At 42.6% G+C, this 22467-nt stretch overlaps 1 protein-coding gene across 1 annotated transcript in view; it reads right to left on the minus strand.

The window, feature by feature from the left end:
- Ino80 (chromatin-remodeling ATPase INO80) overlaps window positions 1-22467 on the minus strand; it is a 499736-nt gene that overhangs the window by 22405 nt on the left and 454864 nt on the right. The window contains 1 exon segment of the mRNA XM_080278280.1: window positions 16866-16956. Within this exon segment, the coding sequence (XP_080134406.1) occupies window positions 16866-16956 (91 nt within the window).

The following is a 22467-nucleotide window of genomic DNA, read 5'->3' on the forward strand; positions in this document are numbered from 1 at the left end:
AATATACAGTGAATAACACTGAAACATTCCCACACTCAGTCTTAGTATTCAAGACGGTTCCTGATCCAATAATCCAATTTTTTTTTCTTAATGAACATAATAGCTAAAACTTCTGAAACATGGCGCTCTCCTCTCTGTATCGATTTTACTTTCTAAGAAATGATTATTGTTGCAAGGTGACTGACCCTCTCTCTCTCTCTCTCTCTCTCTCTCTCTCACACACACACACACACACACACACACACAGGTTCAGCTAAGATCCATCCAACAGTCATGGAGTTCAGTGTCACAAGATATAAACGACTGACAAACCATACCTAACGCCCATTCTAACACCAGTACCATAATCGCACATGTCTTGAATTTAAGCTGAGTATGTCTGCTTATTCATATTTTTACCTTAACTCATACAGCTATAATAAAAATAAGAGCGGGCGAAAAATTAAGCAAAACAAAATAATTGCTGCTGATGATAAAGTGCTTTGGAGACCTGTATATGGTAGAATTTGGTAAGGATCCTTTGTGAATGCGGAACCATGCTACTTCCTGATAAAGCAGAGACTGTGAATCATGCAGGAGAGGAGAGTAACGCGGAAGGAGTCGTGGTGCTCACAACCAGGTCAGTCCATCAGCTAATGAACTGAGTGAGAATATGTCGTGATCAGATACAAAACACAGGCAGTCTCCAGAAAACCCGGATGGCCTCTGACCCACATACACCACCCACCAAGTTTGATTAAAGGTTGTGATGACAGGTGCGTGACGAAAGGTAACGATCCATTTAAATTACCCTGAACACAACAATTAGCTTTTTGAAGATTAACTGCGAATGCGTAATCGTTACAACACAGGTCAACCAACTACAAGCAAGTGCATCTGTGTACATACGGTGCATAGTACATCTTGCATAAATAAAAAGCATTCACATGTACTCATACATACATACTTATTTTACACACACACACACACACACGTGTGTGTGTGTGTGTGTGTGTGTGTGTGTGTGTGTGTGTGTGTGTGTGTGTGAGAGAGAGAGAGAGAGAGAGAGAGAGAGAGAGAGATTATCATTAAAATAAATATGGGCAAGTAAACATAAACGCGAATCTTCACCGACGAAACACTCCATTGCAGTGACACAGCTGGTCATCTAAGCGAGCCGTATTGCTACAGTAACTCCTGAAAGGCACACTGTAAGAAGAGCTAAGAAAAATAACAACTCGCTCAATTTTTTACACCTACTCCAGATATGGTGCTGCAAAATACTGGTCCAACACTTCCTAAAAATCAGTGATAAATCTGTACAATCCCTGGACCCTAGTCTCCAGCAGCAATGGATCACCGGCCGAGGCAGCAGTCTGACTTGCTCCGAAAAAAAAGGAATGCCAAGAATCTGTGGGTACGAACTTTAGAAACAGAACCTTGGAACATATGCAGCGTTCTGTTCTGAGAGATGTGAATGGTGATATTAGATTTCCTCGTACAGTCACAAAGCCACGCGAAATGCTCATGAAAATGCCATATATTATGACAGGAGTAAACGAGAACTGCACTCAATAAAAAATGATAATCTTCGAATCACTGTATAATTCGAATAGGGTATTTCAGGTGGACTCTATAATATGAAACCCACGGAAACCATTTCAGTATTTAAATGGTTGAGGTGGAACACCGTACTCCATTATTATTTAAAGTGCAACTGTGTCTCCGCACTTCTCTTACTTCCACGAAAATTCCTTCATCCCTGAGGCACGAAGATCAATCCCACATTTTTGTTGTTGTTGTTGTTGTTGTACTCTGGCAGACAAGCAAATATGTTGACGTGATAGGAAAGTTGCTGGGAATACAAATTTTCGTCACCAAACGAGCCATTACCAACCGAGACTGCTTTAGCTTACATCAGAGAATAGCTGGTCGAAGCAACAAACTAAATAACGGATAATGATAATCATGTTTCCAAAAAACATATGCTTCAACACCTACCTAGGAAGATGAAGCAAAGTTAAATAACGCTGCAAAAGAAAATATGAAAAACACAAAACCCAATATACTGTACGCCGCTGATGATTTTCCTTCCAAAGCACAATAAGAAGGCAATAGCTGAGACTGTTGTGAGGCATTCTGAAAATGGAAACCCAGAATGCCAGAGGCAACACATTTATCAAATTTTCAGGACGAGTCTTACAGTAATGAATATTTCTATGAGGGGGGAAAAAAGCAAGAAACTGACCCTGTTGGTCTTGCCAGATATTCAAGTGGAGTGGATAAGACTAACGACCAACAAAACAGAGTGGTAAAGTTGGGAAACTCCTTCACAATGGACTGATAGATTACGTAGACGACGACGACGATGACTGATAAACCCGAATGCACAAGTCTAATGCATTTATCTTATCATATTTACTGACAGCTGCATTCGAGCTCTAAGGCCACGAAACCCTGAGACTACCAAGTTTAGCGGGCGACCAGACTATTAAAAAAAAAAAAAAAAAAAAAAAAAAAAGGCTTACGTTTGAGGCAACCCCCCCGTCCATATCAAGAAGTGGCTGCTCCGCGTATTACCCGCCCGATTTATATTACGATTAAGTGGTCATAAGAAGAGTAAACTTGGCATGGGGCAGAGCTTCGTGACCTGCTGCGCCAACATAACTGTCTGAATAAGGCTCAAAGTTTGGAGTTCGGCGTGTGAACTATCCTCATGCCCGCCACACCAACTTCTAAATATATATTTGTAGTGTGTGTGTGTGTGTGTGTGTGTGTGTGTGTGTGTGTGTGTGTGTGTGTGTGTGTGTGTGTGTGTGTGTGTGTGTGTGTGTGTGTGTGTGTGTGTGTGTGTGTGTGTGTGTGTGTGTGTGTGTGTGTGTGTGTGTAAAAATACGTGCATGTGTGCATAAAGTGCGTGCATGTGTGTGGTGCGTGAGGCGAGTAGCGGTGGTGCCTATAATGTAGGCAGCACCCTCCCAGCGGCACCGTGCATTACAAAATTGGTCAGCGATAGTAAAGATAAGGGGCCTGGGAACCCTCCTCAGTAACACACCTGAACCTGTCGCACCAGCATCCTGCCTCTCGTGCTATTCCTCCTCACCTCATCACGCACTTATAAAAAAAACGCGCAGGTAAAAAAAAAAAAAAAGTGAATATCAGTAAAGTAGTACGCTATAATTACCTTCATCCTACGTAAGCATAGCTTGAAAAATGAAAAATAGGTGAATAAAAAAAAAAGGGGGCTAAACAATGCTATAAAACGAAAGTCAACTCCATTTTCATCCTATGCAGTTCAAAAAAGGACAGTTAAATGAAAATCTATAAATCAGCACATTAAACTAAAAATAAATCATACGTAGTTCAAAAAATATATGAAAATCAGTAAATAAAACAAACACACACACACACACACATACACACACACAATAGTACTATCACCGTAAGTAACTGTTCGAAAAATTAAATTTAAAAATACGTAAAAATCGATAACCATCAAATAAAATTATAAAACAAGATACAGTATAGCTAAATCACGATCACCAGGTCCTGCTCTTCCATCTGATAATGAGAAAATCAATAAACTATCAAACAACAACACAAAAAAGGGAGTTACAAAATACAAAACGCATTACTCTCATAAAACATTTGGTATAACTCCGAATTACTGCTCCGTGGAAACTTTCTAGCGCAACACCAGATGAGTTTTCCTAAATATACTACAATCATTATTCATCTGGCGGTAGCAAGTACAAAATAACAAAAGGTGTCGTCGAACTCAAGAGGCGACGAGTTCTACATATACCTTCACTGTGATACATGGGAGGTTAAGTGGAGCAACAGCAAAAACAGCTCCATAAATGAGGATAATAAAGAGAGGGACGACAGACAGATCCCGGAAGCACAGACTTATGATTCAATTCCCTGTCGTAACTGCAATTTGTTTTCGCAAGGACAAGGAGAGTGCAGAATTTTCAAAAACACCCATGTCTCTTCTTCCTGCAATAATAAAACTTGGTTACGAGAAGAATAAAAACTGACCCTAAGTTATTTTGCTTTGAAGGACAGACGAGGAAATGAGAGAAGGATATTTCCTTGTTCCCTGCTCTTTTTACAAAAACAAATCCTATAGGTCTTTTATCTTAACTTGGTCCAGATTTTCATCCTTTTGCAGCTTATTTCCCGTAGCTCAATGGCGGACGACAATACTAAGGCTATGCATCATTTAAGTAACAATTTCTTCGTGAGTAGAAGCTTGTTATTAAAAATCGGTATTAAAGATGGAGAGACGGCAGTTTAAGGCCAAGTTGGAGTAAAAAGAGCATAGTTGCAAGACGAGATTAGGCTTACGTGAACTTGTGAATCCAGCCTCAGGTAAGCAGAACGCCTGGATGTTATGGAAAACGGAGATAAGCTGGAGGGGATACTCATACGGAGCAAGCGGGGAGACACGGGGGTAGGGGGCACCAGATTTAGATAAGCGTGAGTAATGAGAGCTGTTAAATATATGGGTGGGAGATAAATGGACAGTGCTAGGGGATGCCAAGGGGGGTGGCGGAGGGGGACGGTAGCGGAGCGGGGCGAGGAAAATGACGCACAGAAGAAACATGGGAAGTAAACGAAAAACAGCACAAAATATGAAGAAGTCACAGAACAAGGAAAGGTGAGTGAAAGGATTAAGAATACTATCAAACGCGGAAAAATAGTAAGGAATGATGAAGGAAGTGAAAGGAATGACAGACAGTGACTGGGAAAATTAAGATGCCAATATAACAACAAGTACAAATTAAGTGAAAAACAAGGAAATATACAAGGAAGAGAAAGTTAGCCAGTAAGAGACGGAGAAGGAAAGACCAAGAAATGAGGTATGGAGGGGGGAGGAGGGAGGGAGGGTCACGCCAAAGGAAGGGAAACTGATGGACGTAGAAGGAAGCCCTCCCTGCAGAGAACAATAGTGGAGATGGCCATATACTACACCTACTGCCCCTCCCTACCCATACATTCCACTCCTCTCCCTCCCTCGCCATATACTCTCTCTCTCTCTCACACACACACACACACACACACACACACACACACACACACACACACACACACACACACACACACCTAATACTTATTCCTTCCCTACCTTACTACGGACATCCCTCCTCTCTCCCCTCACCTCCACTCTCAAAATTTCCTCATTTCCTTTTTCACACATCCCATTTTCTCCACACTCCCCCCACCCCTCGCTATATGCCACTCTTTCTTTTCCTCATTCCTCTACTTCTCACTATATCTTTCTTTCCTCACAACCCATCACTGTTAATTTTGTGCTTTAATATATCCTCAACTTTTATTCACTTCCTTTGCTTTTCTCCAGCCCCTTTTCTCCATTCTTAAGCCAGATTTTCCCCTCTCCCCTTTTCCCTTTCCATTCCTACCCTCTTTCCACTACGTCCTCTCCTTTCCCATGCACCTCCTCTCCTCCCTAGACAAGTGAAGGAGATGAGAGGCCACTGGACTCTTGTGAAGCTGCAGTAGTTCGTGACGAGACATTAACAATTAAGTAACAAAGAAACAGGAAGTGGGGAAACTGAAGAGAAGAATATCGAGAAAAAACTATGTAGCATGAAATAAGCTTTACAATCCCTTGCCAAGATAGAGGATAAGAAAGGCTACAAAACTATGAGATAACATGAGTAAAACAGTATTCCTCGCTAAACTATCATCTAATAAAACAGAAGAATACGAGACATAACAAAAGATGTCCAGCAATAACACACAACTGCAGACCATTCTATCGGGAATCAACATTCTTCAGGAACAAACACGTATCAATACACAGGAATGTAGGGACGTGGTGGGGTTATCTGCAGATCAGGAGCATTGTCCCTGTCTTTCCACCTGTCCTCCTCCCCTCCTCTCTATCTCCACGATCCCAAGCACTATCCTTCTTCCATCTGACTTCCTCCCTCCCTTCCTCGACGCAATGCCCTGTTTGTTTCTGTCTGTTTGTGTTCCTCTGGTGTATGTGGCTCTATTCTGCAACCCCTCTCCCTCTAACTGCTTCTTGCTGTCTCCGTAGCTATCTGTTAATATCTACTGTTGTGCTCTTCTGTCAGTTCCAAGGTCCGTCTTTCCTCTAACCAGCCTATTTCAATGCATCTTTCTCTTCTTCTATCTGATCGTTTGTTCGGCATGTTCTGTCCGTGCTCTATCTATTCCTGCCTTCCCTTTCTGTGTCTGACTGTCTTGTCTGTCCCTGTCTTCTGCTTTTCTTGGCCACATGTCCTAACTGCGTCTTCCATTGTCCCCGTGAAACCTCCGTCTTTCCGCGGGTCTGTCTCGTCTGTCTGCCTTTATCGAAGCCCAAGACTGATGACTGGACCACATCTTATTGTTCCCATTGTCCGAACTCTCACCAAACGTTGATTCAAGTTTATAAAAATGCAAAATATTACATTCGTATATGAGTACTTACACAACAAAACATGATATGGATTTACAGCTGGATAAATGGAAACTATATTTGATTTCCTTTTATACTTCGTTAAAAAAAAATTCCCATCCCTGAACCTAAACTTCCAAATCAGTATACAGTATACTCGAGTCATTGACAGAAGTAGAATGCGATGAGGCAAACAACGCCAAGTCTCTCTCAGAAATTAGCCATATCCTTTACCTTATTCCTACACTTCGGTAATAACTCACGAAAAAGATGAAAGAGAGGGCTTCCCATCCCTTAAATCTCATGAAAACTGGACACGTATACCATTGACAGTCCTCTTGGTTTATTTAAGACAACAGGAGTTTCTTTTGCGCATCCAATGAAGCAAACTCCTGTCTTTCAGTGATAAGCTTTTTCGCCAGTCCGTTAGCCGACCCATTCCCCTGAGAGTATGAATGAGGAGGATGGTGTAAACGTGTGTGGGGCGGAAATCCCCAAGGCAGTGCAGGAACCAAAGGCCACATTCCCCTCATTCACGCCTCTGTTCCCTTGGTCCCCTCACAACCCTTCTCTACACCCTGTCCTCTCATACCACCTCATTACACCATACTTAGATATTTCATTTTAGCAACACCATACGATTTTCTTTAGCTGAAGGAAACTACCCGCATTGAAAGAAAATTGCAAGTAACTCTGTTGGCTTATGAGCATTCTGACATTTACTTCTGGCTACAGCCTACCGGCATTATCCGACTGAAAGTAACCTCTTCCTGTGAAAGGATTAAAGAGTTCATACTGTGCCACAGTTACCACCACTACCACCACCACCACCAATAATAATAATAATAACAAAAGGTCACAAGACAATAAGAAAACAAGTGCATAACGTGTGTTGCGAGTGAGAGGATGCTACACCATCTAAGGCAGCCAAGTTACCGTCTGAACACGTCCTTGGGATACCATAGTGAGGTTGTGAATGAATGTGATGTCGACACTTACAAGAGGAAAACGTACGCGTATGGCTTTCTTTTTATATAACCTAAAACTTTATTTTTAAGCAAATAATTTATAAATGTTAAATCTATCGCACTACCAGACTGAATGGATGGTGTGTGTGTGTGTGTGTGTGTGTGTGTGTGTGTGTGATGCGGTCGTGACAAACAGCACGTTACCACACAACTCCCACAGGACATAATGAACGTCACATTCCACACTCCTCCACCCTCTCTCGCCCCTCTCCACTCCTTCCTGCCTCGCCTGTCTATTATCCCCTTGTTTCTATATAAGTCGCTGCTACACTCAAACACCCTTCACGTCTCTTCTATCAATTAACTCATTCAATCCATGCGCAAGTTTATTCTTGTCATCTTCAGACGATTTTATTGATAACAACGGGGACTTTTAGAAATGACGGGGTTAGCTATGGACTTCATTAGCCCCCCTCCAATTTCTTTAACAGTGGGGTCTCTTTAAAAAAAAAAAAAAAAAAAAAAAGGCAGGAATACAAAAAACGGTCATCTGACTGGCATTTGGTTTTATGACGAATTTCCAATTTTATTCTATATATATATATATATATATATATATATATATATATATATATATATATATACTCGAATGGTCTAGCTATTACCAGAATGTTTTTATACATTATTTTGAGTAATTTTTAGCATATTTGGATTACCATCAAAATTTAATCGGATACAAGGATTCAAAGGTCTAAAATACATACTTCCAGTGCATACATTTTTAACATTACTCACAATGCGGGGGTCACTCCTTGGCTTAATATAACAGTCGAGTGGTGGGGTAAAAGTAGTAAGAAATCGTATGGAATGGGTTAAAAGAGATTGCATCGAATGCCTACTGACTACCAAAAACGCCCTCTCCTGATATAAAAAGTCACGTTGGCAAAATTCTAGACCGCACTGTACACATGTAGTAAAAGACATCACACATCATTTACTATTACTCATATATATACAACTATAAGCTTTTGATATATTGTGCTACCTTCACTAAGACAATACGTGTTTATATGAAAGGAATATGTCTGACTTGTTATGATACAGATTTTAAGTACAGTTCGCTTCCACTAGTCAACGGTATTTGGCACTGGTCTGGCACCCGCTAAGTCCTATCCTTCATCACAAAATACTGCTTCCGGCCGCCTCACAACAGAAGCAGTAGATGTTGTCACCAGATGGAGCGGGTGTCGTAAATGTGAGTGCGAAATTTTCTAGAGTAACTGCTAGCCGTCAGAACCATCAAATTAGAGAATAAAGTTCCTCTACATCTTTCATTCCTCTCACCATCTAAAATTTCCTCTCGTCTTTTAACCTTCATAATTTTCCGATGTCTTTTCATTTTTCACTCCCACTTTTTCTGGTAAACTGCCCTGAAACCATGAAATATGATGACTCCTAATTGCCATAATAATAATAATAATAATAATAATAAATCTCTACATCTTTCATTCCTCTCACCATCTGATCTATCTTTCGTCTTTTAGCTCACAATTTCAACATCCTCTTCATTCCTCCTCCTCCTCCTCCTCTTTATTCTTGCCACCTGTCCTGTCCTCCCACTTGCTTATCTGTCCTGGCGCTGCAGTGAGTTGCACTTTATGTTGCAGAATGACAATGACATGCCTCACAATGCAACAATGCCAAGAGTCAACCCACACACAGGAAGTTCTCTCAGGTCCTCAACAGGGAATAACACTGCATAGAAAATGGGAGCTGGGGACAGAGGGTGGGGGTGAGGGGTGGAGGCAGAAGAGGATGAAAGGACAGGGGAGGAAGTAGAGAAGAGGGAGGAATAGAGAAGCAGTGAGGAGGGGGAACAAGAGAGAGGAGGTTTAGAAGAGGAAAAAAGATGAGAGAGACAAGAAAAGAAGAGTGGAGAAGCAAAGGGAAGAGAACAGCAAAGAGACATAAGGACAGGGTGGGAAGTACAGACGAGGGAGGAAGATGTGGACCCATTAGGGTCGTGATATGGGACGCTGCTTAAGTTCATGCAAGTGAGACACCTTGCTTGCGAAAATCCTTAGGGAATGACTGACTGACCAGGCCACTTCAAGAAAGAGTCCCGCATCTAAAAATGGTACGAAAGAGAGGTAGCTCAACCATAACTGAAGAAGTTAAACGATTGGCAAATGAACAATAAAAGGCAATTATTGTCTACGTTATGAAAAATAAGGTATTGGAAAAAATTAAAAATAAAAATTTGGAAGAAGGAAGAATGTAAATAATGACAAAGGGGAAAAATGAGGAAATACTACTGAACTACCAAGTTCTGCAAAAATTACATACTGACACGGAGAAAACTTGAAGCAGAGTATACTGGCACAGCAAAATGATGGATTACCAGTTAAAAAAAAAAAGAAGTCTGTATTACCCTTTTATCATGAATATTATCAGACGACTTCATTTAGCTGAGAATCTTGCTCGAAAAGGGTTGATTACAAACACAACAAAAATCAAGCACAGAACGATAATTTATGTTAATGTATGAGAGCATATAAACAAAGAGGACATAAATAAAGAAGTGATGGACAAGGGAAAGAATATGAACAAAGAAGACTTAGTAAAAGGAGTGATGAACAAGAGAGTTAATCTTGGGAATGACGAGATGAATCCAAGCAGAGGCTTAGGGGAAAAAAAATTAATGAATACGACCACAGTAAGAAAATGTGCACAGAATATGAATAAATGCCTGAGGAAAAAACGATTCAGATCAGCAAACGAAAAGTAATAAATGAGTTGAGAGAGAGAGAGAGAGAGAGAGAGAGAGAGAGAGAGAGAGAGAGAGAGAGAGAGAGATGCAATTAAAAAAAAAGAAGAAAAGTAGTCATGAATCACAGTAAAGATGTAAAAAGTGAAAAACATTAGCAATGAAGAAAAATAACTAAAAACAAGGTATAAAAAATAACTAATCTGAGTAAGAATCATGAGTGATACATCTGAAGAAGCGAAAAGGAATACAGAAGCGTGGTGAATGTGGACAAAGGAGAAGCAATAAAAGGAGGAGAGAGAAGTGACAATTAGGAAACATTGTGGCCGCAAAGGACATAAGGATGCGGTGAGTGTGGTTGAGTGTGTGTGAGCTAATGACGTGTGTTTAAACCCTCGTCACAGCCCGCCAGCCTGCACATCCCTCATCCCCGTCCATCACAGCCTCCTACGAGCATACTAGCCACATGTACATACTGATTTTATACTACCTCTACTGCAGTGAATGTCTTTAATCTTTACATCTTCAAAGTCTCACATTCGTCCACTATGTTCTACTAATGACAACTTAACATATACGTACATAGTTCCTCCTTTATTACATCCTAATTGACTCGTTATTTCGCGGTGAGTGTAGTTAGGTATGTGTGAGTTAATGTGTGTTCAAACTTGTCACAGCCCGTCAACCTACACATCCCTTACCATTGCATGCACCTCCAAAGACATCCAGTCAAATAAGCATATTTTTACTGATCTTAAACTCAATCTGCTGCAGAGTAGTTCTAATTATCCCTATAGTTTCATTAAAGATAGTTATACGTTGGTCCAGCATGTTCCTTTAATAGCTATAGCACTAATTACCGATGTACTAAGCCACGTCCCTCACAACCATCCACCACTGCACGTCCCCCACCAAACACATAACCAAAATGTGTGTACAGATTTGAAACTTAACTTCCTGACTATGAAGGACTCTTTTTGCAGTCTATTCCTGCTGTTACCGGACAATTATATTCAACTGGTACTTAAGGGATTGGCCAAATACAGCCCCTCAAAGTCTGTCCTAACCTCAGTAAAATCGTCATGAGGTACCAGGAAATATTAAAAAAATGACGTCCAGGGGCTAAAAGGGATTAATCTAACTTCGCTAGTAAATAAATGTGTATAGGTTTCATTACAAAACATCGTCATAAATACTGTAAATCATCAGGAAATTAAAAAAAAAACTATACAGGAATAAACAACCACGATATGAAAAAAAAAAAAAAAAAAATCCTGCTGCGGTTCACCACTGCATCAAGCCAGCGTACCAAATGACTGAAGTACCAGTAATTAAGTTAAAATGCATGGCCACTGCAAGACTGCACTAACAACATATGAGAGGATAGGTGGAGGAGCAGATATAGGTGTGAGAGACTTAGCCAGTTGTTAAGAGGACGGTGCTGGACTAGGTAATATGTGAGGGTCGTAGTGCATGCGATCAGGATTCCGAGTGAAGGGTGGGTTAGAGGGAATACTAAGTGTGGAAGGAAGGATGGGTAGTGAGCAGGTGAGGGCGGCGGGGTAGGTGGTAGATAAGTGTGACGGGGTAGGTGGGTAGGTGGCCGGTGGAGGTAAGCAGGTGGTAGACACGTTAAATAGGTTGGTGGTAGGCAGGTTAGATGGTTAGCGTATGTGGTAGGCAAGTTAACTGGGTGGGGTAGGTGGTAGGCAGGGTAGATATGTGGGTAGGTGGTAGGCAGGTTAGATTTGTGGGTGGGCGGCAGGCAGGTTAGATGGGTGGGGAAGGTGGAATATGAAACGAGTGGGATGGGTGGTCGACAAGAAAGACGGGCTGGGATGGGATTGGTGAAAGGATGGGGCAGAGGCGACGGGCGGCCCAGGTGCACTAGTCTCAACCTGTTCTCACCATCTACAGCCACCCTCACACCCGCCGCCCACTGTAGCTGCCCGTCCTCACTTCTCGCAGTGGGTGGCAGGCAGGGTGAGGGGGTGCGAGGGAGGATGTTGTCGTATGTACGGGTGGTGAAAGGTGTTAATGAAGGATCTTAGGATGTGTCGGTGAAGGGTGATAGGTAGCTATTGCACCTATGTGGATATTTATGGGTTTAGATATTGTATACAGGTGCTATTTAAATATTCCATGTACAGTATTAGATGGAATTATAGTTACGATGATAACGTCATGAGTATAATCAAGGTTAGAATTAATCATTTCAAGAAGCTGCTTAGCAAAGAATGAGGGATGAGATTGGTGACAGCTGTGGTGCTAAGTACAGTCAACAGAAACAGTACCACTCTCCATAAGTTTCTAGATACCGGTCCAGAGCGATGCTTTTTCATTTACCCAGGTTTGTACAGTATGGTAATTCTTGACCATAAAATGTTCAGGCTGACGCTACATCTTTTATTTTCATGAGTTACATATGGGAAAATATGAATGCATGGAAACTGAAATACTGTTGAGACATTCAATACATATTTCATAAATTCTTCGTCCTAGTATTTTTTTTCTGACTCATTGCTGAGAAAATGCAAATATAAAACAAGAGTATGTCTGACGGGCATGGTAAATGGCACGGAACAAGTGAGTGGGAAATGTGAGCTGTATAAAGAAAGCCATCCGAATGACACTTCTCACCCGGAACAGAGAAACCAAGCCTTTAGAGACAAGGATGTGAAGCGAGTAATCACGAACTTCACTACCACCCACCAGCGTCCATATCAAACATGATCACTCTCCCTTACTTCCCAATTAGTCACACCTCGCAAGTCCCAGAAGGTCACACAAGGACGGCTACGGACTTTCTCAGGCGTTGTGGTGTCGTCTCCAAGCATACAACTTTATCACTATTGCCGCTGGTTGCAATATTCACCTTACGTAGCGCCTGAGCGGTTTAGCAATCTTACACACACAATAGCTCTTCACTGAATCGTATGAGTAGCTACGAATGCTGGTATCTTAGCTAAACAAGAAAAGTCTGAAGGTACGTTTGAAGACGAATATGAAGGAAATGAATGCCATCTTTAACAGCCATATTTAGTCTTCCAAGAAATGTGAGATGAAGTTTTAGAGTGCGTTGAGGTACACGTATACTTAAGACGAAGTTCACAAGAAGTTTTTGGTAAGTGAGAGAGAGAGAGAGAGAGAGAGAGAGAGAGAGAGAGAGAGAGAGAGAGAGAGAGAGAGAGACTTGGAATATCCTCAATTAATATAAAAGTAACAATGACTTCAAACATCCCCTTATTAAAAAAAAACAAAAAAAATCAGTGCTCTTCAATTACCTTACTGAATGAAAACCTGGCGTCTAACGTTAACATGAGTGCTGAGAGAGGTACGGAAAGGAGTATGTCAGCTATTACACAGACATATAATAAAAGCTTCTTGGATATGGATGCACGCAAAAGCTACAGATAAATTCACTACAATTAAAAAGCCATCATAGACATGGGCAGGTAATGTCCTCTGTAGATAAAAATAACACATGAACAACTCAAGTACCAGCGTGGCAACCCAAAGAGGGAACAAGAGGACGAAACAGAAAGGGACTTAAATGAAGGTATGAAATTCGGCAGCTGGGGGAAATGGCTAGAACAAGTTTAACTGCCAACAGGTCTGGGGAAAAAAAAAAAAAAAAAAAAAAAAAAAAAAAAAGCCTTCCTCCTGATGATTATTTATAGACGATTTCAAGTGACATATATGGATTTTGTTACTGCCGTCAAAATCCCAAGGCATTCACTTATGACGTAAGACAATAAAAGCAGGCATATGACCTCCAGAGTAAAGGAGAAAATAATCGTTAACCCCTTCGTTACAAGCAGTTTCTCCTAAACTGAATAAAATCGTCTGGTGGTATCCTGAAAAAAAGGTCATCGTTGTGAATGGGTTAATACAGTATAAGAAAAAAGAAAACAGTATCGTAAAATAACTGTTGAACTGAAAGAGGTATGGTACAACATATTCCTAAACACCCAAGTCCCCCCCCCCCTCCTGAAACCGAGTAAAATCGCCTGGTCCTTGACAGAATAAAATATAAGGCATGTTTTCGGGTTGATGGAATTAATTAACAGGATGCAAGGAGAGCAGTACCAGTATAATGGAACACAGAAACGGTGACACGGATCAAAAGGAATGGGTAAAACTAAAAAGACGGATCTTATATCACTTCAGTCAAGAGTGTTAGGGACAGAAGAGGGGACAAGGTGTGTATGAGCCGTGACGCAGGTGTAGTCTGGCAAGCCCTGATCCGTGTCTGCTGCTGCACGTGTTTTACATCTCTGACATCCCCGACACACACCTGACACTCACTACCCACCCCTCCACCTGGTGCCTGCATCCATGATACTGTGGCACACCTGACAAGCCTACACACCGGCTGCACAAAGCGCTGCGCCTGCATAATATAACAACAAACACTAGCAGCCTCACTACACCACAAGTGTACCTTTTTAATGACGACTTAAAAGTTATGACTAACGCTAAAATAAAAATAAATAAATAAAGCAATAACAACAAAACGAAAAAATAATCGGAGTAACTTTGCGCGTTTACCTACCATATCTGACTATTTGGACCATCAAGCTCTTCTGCTTTCCTGTAAGTTTTGGAAAGAAATCCCAGGGCTTGTATGGTGCTGCTGTGGCATTTATGATACAAGAAAAAGACAGTGATATGACAGCGGCTTGGCAGGTGGGGGAAGGAGGGAGAGCGAAAGAAGCGGATTAGTTGGCAAATGCAAGCTAGAGAGAAAACAGCCGTGGCAGGTTGGGGGCAAAGGAAGAGGAAGGAAGCAGAATAGCTATCAGACGGAGAGTAAAACAGAAAACAGAAGAGATCAAGGCAAGTAGACTACAGCTTCACTAAGGTCCACTGAGAAAAGAGAAAGAGGATAAGAAACACGAGGCAAAAGACAGGGAGGGAAGTGACAACATTAATGAAACTTAGACCGAAAAAAAGGGCAAGAGACTGGTCACGTTGACAGGAAAATCAAAATTATGTGGGGGAGAGGAGAATAAAGATCAAGATGGAAAATAGAAAAAAAAAAAAGATGGTGACGAAAGATAAAAAAAACAAACACACTAGATGGAACAAACTAAAATATAAAAGAAATGTGACGAGTGATCACGAATCAACGTAACGATAAGACAACCCGGTGACAAAGGGCAAAGTATATATATGCCAATAGGATGAAGTAATTGCAGCAGACAATCCAGGGGTAAAAAGCATAGCAAGATATAGGATCAGAATGTACTATACGAGTATCCCTATAGAGGCCTGGAATATAAGGTAAAGCAGATGACAAAATTAAAATCGAGGACAAGGTAAGGCAGGAGATGGGATAAAAATGAAGTACAAAATTGATTCTAGGCCTGGAATACATGACGGAACTGGAAATATGATTATAATATTAGAGTCCTGGAATAAAAAGCAAAACAGGAGATAAGTTTTGCAAAGCATGAAATAAGATACAAAGTGGAATACAAGAGTACCAATACACAGTCCTTGAATAAAAGTCAAAGCAGAATACAGGATTAATATGGAGCACAAGATTACCACTAAAATTCCCTTCACTACTTTCCAGGTGGGTGTTGAAGTTGTGCACACCTGGGGGATTCGCACCCATGTCCCCAACAAGTCGAGACCATGACGAGTGTGTGAGAGGGTCGCAAGGGACATGTCCTGAGATGTGGTAAGGCAGGATAAGCAGGGGGCACGTGCGGCGGTAGGCAGTTTCTAAGGTAATAAGAAAGGCAGGTGGAGAGGAAGCAAAAAAGACGGGCACGTGTGAAGGTTGCCGGCTGGTTCAACGGAAAGACAGGCGAAAAAAAGGTGCAGGAAAAGACTGGTGAAGCAGAAAAGAGTGAGGTAAAAGAATGGTGGTAGACAGACGCAAAATTTTATATGATACAGGTGTAGATGGGAGAAGGTAGAAGTATCAAAGAAAGGGGGGGCCTGTAAAAAGGATAAAGAGAAGTGAAAGCTTGTAATATATGAAAGGCAGGAAAGTCATAATGCTGGATATGCAGAAAGATGCGTAAGTCAGGCAGGAATACTGATATAATGTAAAACGGAATTTATAATCTGAGGCATAACATAATAACTGAAATAAGTGAAACTGAGGTAGTACATGTGTATGAGAAAAAGAATGAGTCAGAGAGTAATCAGGAAAGGGGGGGAAATGGAGGCAAAGGAAACATCAGCTGTGCAGAGAGGGACGTGAGGCAAGGTCAATGTAGAGGACATATTATAAAGCTGGGTGAGAGAAGAGAGGAAACATGAAGAGAAGATACAGGTAAACAGATAGTGAAATGTTCTAGTGAAAGTGATAGACAAGAGATGATTAAGTCTGTAGGTGAGATGGAGAATGAGACAGAGGGTAAGCGGTGAAGGGGCAGGAGTGAGGGGAATGGGGAGGCACAAGGAAACGTTAGCAATGCAGAGAGGGACGTGCGGCAAGGTCAAGTTAGAGAACACATGCAATACACATAATAGAGGTACATGGGGAAGTGGTGGCGAGGAGGACACAGGCGTGGGAAGGAAGGAAAGGATATCGGTAGTTGAGGCAGACACGAAATGCAGCAGAGTACTAATCAGACACAGTACAACGACAACACAGGAATAAAATACGATCAATAAATAGCAGAGACAAAATAAAAAGAAACTGTTAAAGAGAGAGAGAGAGAGAGAGAGAGAGAGAGAGAGAGAAATATATGCTTACCTGTAGTGGGTGGCGCAGGTGATTCGACGTCGACTATGAGGGAGCCATCGTTACTGGCATCGTCCAGTAGTAAGCTCGTGGTTACAGACACCTGAATAAGAAAAAAGTACCGCGTTATTATATTTCATTTATTTGAAGCCTTTAGCACATACAAAGAATAAATGCAATACTAGAAAATCCCTCTCTCTCTCTCTCTCTCTCTCTCTCTCACACACACACACACACACACACACACACACAATAACTGGCACCTCTATACACTACCCCAGCCTTCCCATATATTCCATAAATACCCGTTTGCTCTGGCACCACAATGAGTAGGGTGAAATTGTCCTGGAGCAATGAGTACCAGCCACCTCGCACCCATTACCACCCAGCCCCCATTACTCAGACCCCAGCCACCCATTAACCCCATCAGCAGTAATGTGTAGGCCTGGGTTCGTATGTGTCATGGATTTTACACACTTTCCTGCCTACACAAATCTTTATACGAATTATCAAAAAAATCGCTTTGTTATCAGTATTTTTCATCTTAATATTCGCTTTAGTTTTGCTGTGAGGTGTATTAGGGGGTGTATGAGTGAACAAGTGTACAGTATATACAAGGAAGTTTTATACACAGGCTCAAGAAGGGTTATAAATAAGTCTTCCGGTTCCACGACAACGCCACCCTAGCATTACCATCACCAACCAGGCCTGGGGAACACGACCAGCCTATGTTACAATTACATGCTGCATCGATTACACTGCTTGATCTAATATTCCTGCTCTCTCTCTCTCTCTTTCTGTGTGTGTGTGTGTGTGTGTGTGTGTGTGTGTGTGTGTGTGTGTGTGTGTGTGTGTGTGTGTGTGTGTGTGTGTGTGTGTGTGTGTGTGTGTGTGTGTGTGTGTGTGTGTGTGTGTGTGTGTGTGTGTGTGTGTGTGTGTGTGTGTGTGTGTGTGTGTGTGTGTGTGTGTGTGTGTGTGTGTGTGTGTGTGTGTGTGTGTGTGTGTGTGTGTGTGTGTGTGTGTGTGTGTGTGGTTTTCATTATCTTTCTACAACGATTAACTACACTGCTTGTTCTCATATTCGTCTCTCTCTCTCTCTTTGACCCCTTAACTCTCCCCCTTTTCTCACGCAAGGAAAGCTTATGTAGGCCTATGTCAAAATTACACCCCACATCGATCAACCTACCACATCTACCGTCAATGCCACTAACCCCCACCTAACTAATCTGCTTCCTCTTCTCCTCCTAACTTTATTTTAATATTTATACCTTCCTCTATCTTCACCTCCCTACTATTTACCCTCTTCTTTTCCTCTTAACTCTGCTTTCTACCCTCCTCTGATTGTCACTCCCCACTCTTTTTATCAACAGAACTTACTCCCTGATAATTCTGATGGCTCAAAATTTTTTCTCTCTAATTATATTTACGGTTTTCATTTGCACCTTATTTTTCCTCGATCAATTTTTTCTTAGGCATGGAATATGAAAGAACAAAATGAAACTGAACAAACTGAACAAGAACTCGTCACAGATTCTCAGAAGTTCTTGTCTCATTGTACTCTTCGAATTCATTTAATTTCATCAATTAGGAATCTTATTGTTCAATCCACTGTCATTACCTCCAGCAATCCATCTTTCCCTCTGCCTATCACTTCCCAGGTTCTCTCTCTCTCTCTCTCTCTCTCTCTCTCTCTCTCTCTCTCTCTCTCTCTCTCATCTGGTACTCCTCACTTATATCACATCAACAACACCGGTCAAATAAAACTAGGCGGTATTTTTGGCCACTTAACGACTTGCCAAGCTTTCAGTGTTGATCTTGTTAGTGTAAGAATGAAGAATTGAGAGAGAGAGAGAGAGAGAGAGAGAGAGAGAGAGAGAGAGAGAGAGAGAGAGAGAGAGAGAGAGTGTTAGGGTTATTTTTAGTGATCAGGTGTATGGCGATGGGGTATAGGTTCAGGACACAGCGATCTACACCCCATTATAGGCAGTTAAGGCAATGTGGTGTTGAGAATGGGGTAATGGGCTAACACACTCCCCTGATTGATGGCCACTCTCACTCAGCTACTGGTTTTGTGATACACTGGATACTGCTCTGGCCTGACAGAAAGTTATCATGAATATTTAACATTTTATCTACATATCGTATTATTATTATTATTACTGCTGGTCTAGGTAATATTCCCTGATGTATAATTATCACTGTTTCTCATTACTACGTGTTATACCCACAAACTGCAATACCGTACCTACTTTAATGTATCGTATTTTTGCAATCAACTTTTTATTGTTGTTCAAAATAATGCTTCAATCTGTTAATTCTAATGAGAACATTACCAACTTCCTCAAAATTACATGAAGTTACAATGATAATACTATATACTAATTTTCCGTATTACTTGTTTTCATGCCCTCGCCTCCCACCCATCATGATTTCCTTTACTATCGTCTTCCCTCACATTCTCTCACTGTCTTAACCTTGCCCCTCCACTCATAAACTCCCTCTACTCCTCTCACATGCCCAATTCCCATCCCTCCCATTCCTCTGCTGCCTATTCCCTTAATTACCTATACTCATAACTTATTCCACCTCTCCTTCCGCCTTCCTCTAACCTCCTTACCCTTTCATCCCACTTCCATCCCTCCGCTCTCCTGCTTTCGACTCTTCTCAATTTTCCTTTCATAAATTTTCTTCCCATTCCCTCAAGTTCAATTTCCAAAACTCTACCTTTCCTTCTCTTCCTTCCTCTCAATCCACTTCGTTGCCGTTCATCTCAAGTTTTGTCTCCTCCTTTTATTTCATTACCTTATACCTTCTCTTGTCTCTTTAGCTTTTCTACTCAAATACACAGTTTCAATTCTCAAAACTCATTCTACTTCACCGTTCACTTTTCTTTTACCTGCTCCCATTCTTACCCCAGTTCCCTGTCTTCCCATATCTAACCTTTTACATATCATCGAACTTCCCTTGCCATTCTAGCCAACCTCATTCCTACTTAATTTCTACTCTCTCACTTGCCTCTCGTCCCCTCTCATCCACCTACTTCTCCCCGGCTTCCTCTCTTATCCCACTTCCTCCCCTCTCCTTTCCCCATCTTTCTATACCTGCTTTCCCTTGCCCCACTGGCCTGTCTCACTCCTACTTCCCATTCCTTCATTCATCTATTTCCATAATCCATTCCACCGTTCCCCTACCTGCCTTCATTTGTTATTCTTATCCCATTCCCTCATTTCCTCTTCGCTCCCTCTCTTACATATCTACCTACGTTCCCTTGCCTATCTAGTCCCCTTCATTCATACCTCCCATTCCTTAGCTCACCTCAATCACCATAACCCATTCCACCTTTCCTCCACCCTATCACCTGTTCCTCTTATCCCAGTTCTTCCCGTCTTTGCCTCTCTAGCCTTCCTCAATCCTGCTTCCCATTCCTTCGCTTGCCTCATGCTCCTTTAACTCATCTCTCACCTTTTCACGTAATATTCCTTCTTATCCAATTTCCTTTTTCCCTCTTCACATACCAAACCTTGTGTCCCTGGATACCTAACTCCTCCTTTCCATTCCTTCATTCGCCTCCTATTTCCATAACTCATTCCTCTTCTATCCTCCACCTCCGCCTCCCTCTCACCTGCTCCTCCTCGTATCCCACTTCTTTCTTCCGTTTTCTCACACGCCTTTCCTTACTCCTCCTTTCCATTCCCTCGTTCACCCCCTATTCCCATAACTCATTCCACCTCGATCCTCCACCTTCACCTCCCTCTCACCTGCTCCCTCTTCCTGTCACCCGCCCTCCACTCCCTCTCAGTGGGTGGCGGCCCCGTGCCCGGCATTATCCACCTGTTTACTGGGCCTCAGCTATTACTCTAATCCCGCCACACACACCCTGCCTCCCTCCGCCCTCACATTATTACACACACACACACACACACACACACACACACACACACACACACACACACACACACACACACACACACACACACACACACACACACACACACACACACACACACACACACACACACACACACACACACACACACACACACACACACACACACACACACACACACACACACACACACACACACACACACACACACACACACACACACACACACACACACACACACACACACACACACACACACACACACACACACACACACACACACACACACACACACACACACACACACACACACACACACACACACACACACACACACACACACACACACACACACACACACACACACACACACACACACACACACACACACACACACACACACACACACACACACACACACACACCTCTCCTTCACCTTGCCCTCCTTATACACACCGGGCATCCTTAACCCTCACAGTGCTAATCACATCCCTGCCTTTCTCCATCATCTCGACCTTCTCCACATACTCTTGCCTTCCTACATTCTTGCATTGTTACTCCCCCTCCCCCTCCACCTCTCTCTCTCTCTCGGGCCTAACTTTCATTCATACCCTGCCTTTCCCCACCCAAGCTAAAAATCTTATCTCGAGCCCTCCATTCACAAAAACACTGCTTCAACCAGTTCATTTTATTATTTCTGCCCTCATCTCTTGCCTTTACTAGGTCCATAAACCCTGCCCTCCGTCTTCACCTCCCCCACTTTACACAGCCTCAAACCTTCCCCTCACCCCATTATCTTCACATTTTCTCTTCCTTCACTATCCGGCTATTCTCACATCCTGTTCTTTCGATCTGACAGACCTCACCGTGCTACCTTTAAAAAATCTGCCAACTCACCCTCCCTCCCCCAACACTAGCCTGAACTGATTCTGCCGGGTCTGACCCACACACACCAAGCTTCCCCACCCTCCCCCCCAGCCATGCCCCCCGACCCACAACCCCTTATCACCTCCCTCCACCTACCCACCCCACCCACATTCCTAACACCCCTCCTCCATCTACCCACCCTACCAGCATACCATATCATCTCCCTCAACCTACCTACCTCACCCACACACCTGTATCATCCCCCCTCCACCTACCTACCCTACCCACACACCCCTGCAACTCCCTCCACCTACCCAGACAATCTTATCATGCCCCCACCAACCCACCCTACCCACACACCCCTACCATCTCCCTCCACCTACCCACCCTACCCAGACCCACATCCCACTCCATGACCTCCCTCCGCTTACTCACCCAACCGACCCACCCCTTCGTATGATCTTCCTCCATCTATCTCCCTCCCCCCCTTCTTATGAACCCCCTCCCCCCCCTCTTACGACCTCCCTTTCCCCTCCCTCACCCTCCTACCCCCTCCCATTACCCCACCAATCTACCTTGTTTGTCTGTCGGGCTAAGTTCGTCCCGCCCACCTGATGCTACCAAACAAGACGCTTCTGGCTTATATCCTGGGACCTTTAAACCCCATCATTACTACCATCTCACCCAACCTCGCCCTTATGCCATTAATACGGAAGACATAAGGTGGTTGGACGGTGGCAGGTGGTATCGGCGAGGTGGTGTTTTCAAGCCTGGTATGGTGATGTAATGAAGTATGGTATGGTGGTATCTGTGTGGTGTGGTAAAGTGGTTTGAACTGTGGTATGGTTGTGGTGTATGGGT

Source organism: Coenobita brevimanus, chromosome 72 (genome assembly GCF_032717465.1).
Source record: "Coenobita brevimanus isolate Jiangsu-jjx chromosome 72, ASM3271746v2, whole genome shotgun sequence".
Taxonomy (NCBI): domain Eukaryota; kingdom Metazoa; phylum Arthropoda; class Malacostraca; order Decapoda; family Coenobitidae; genus Coenobita; species Coenobita brevimanus.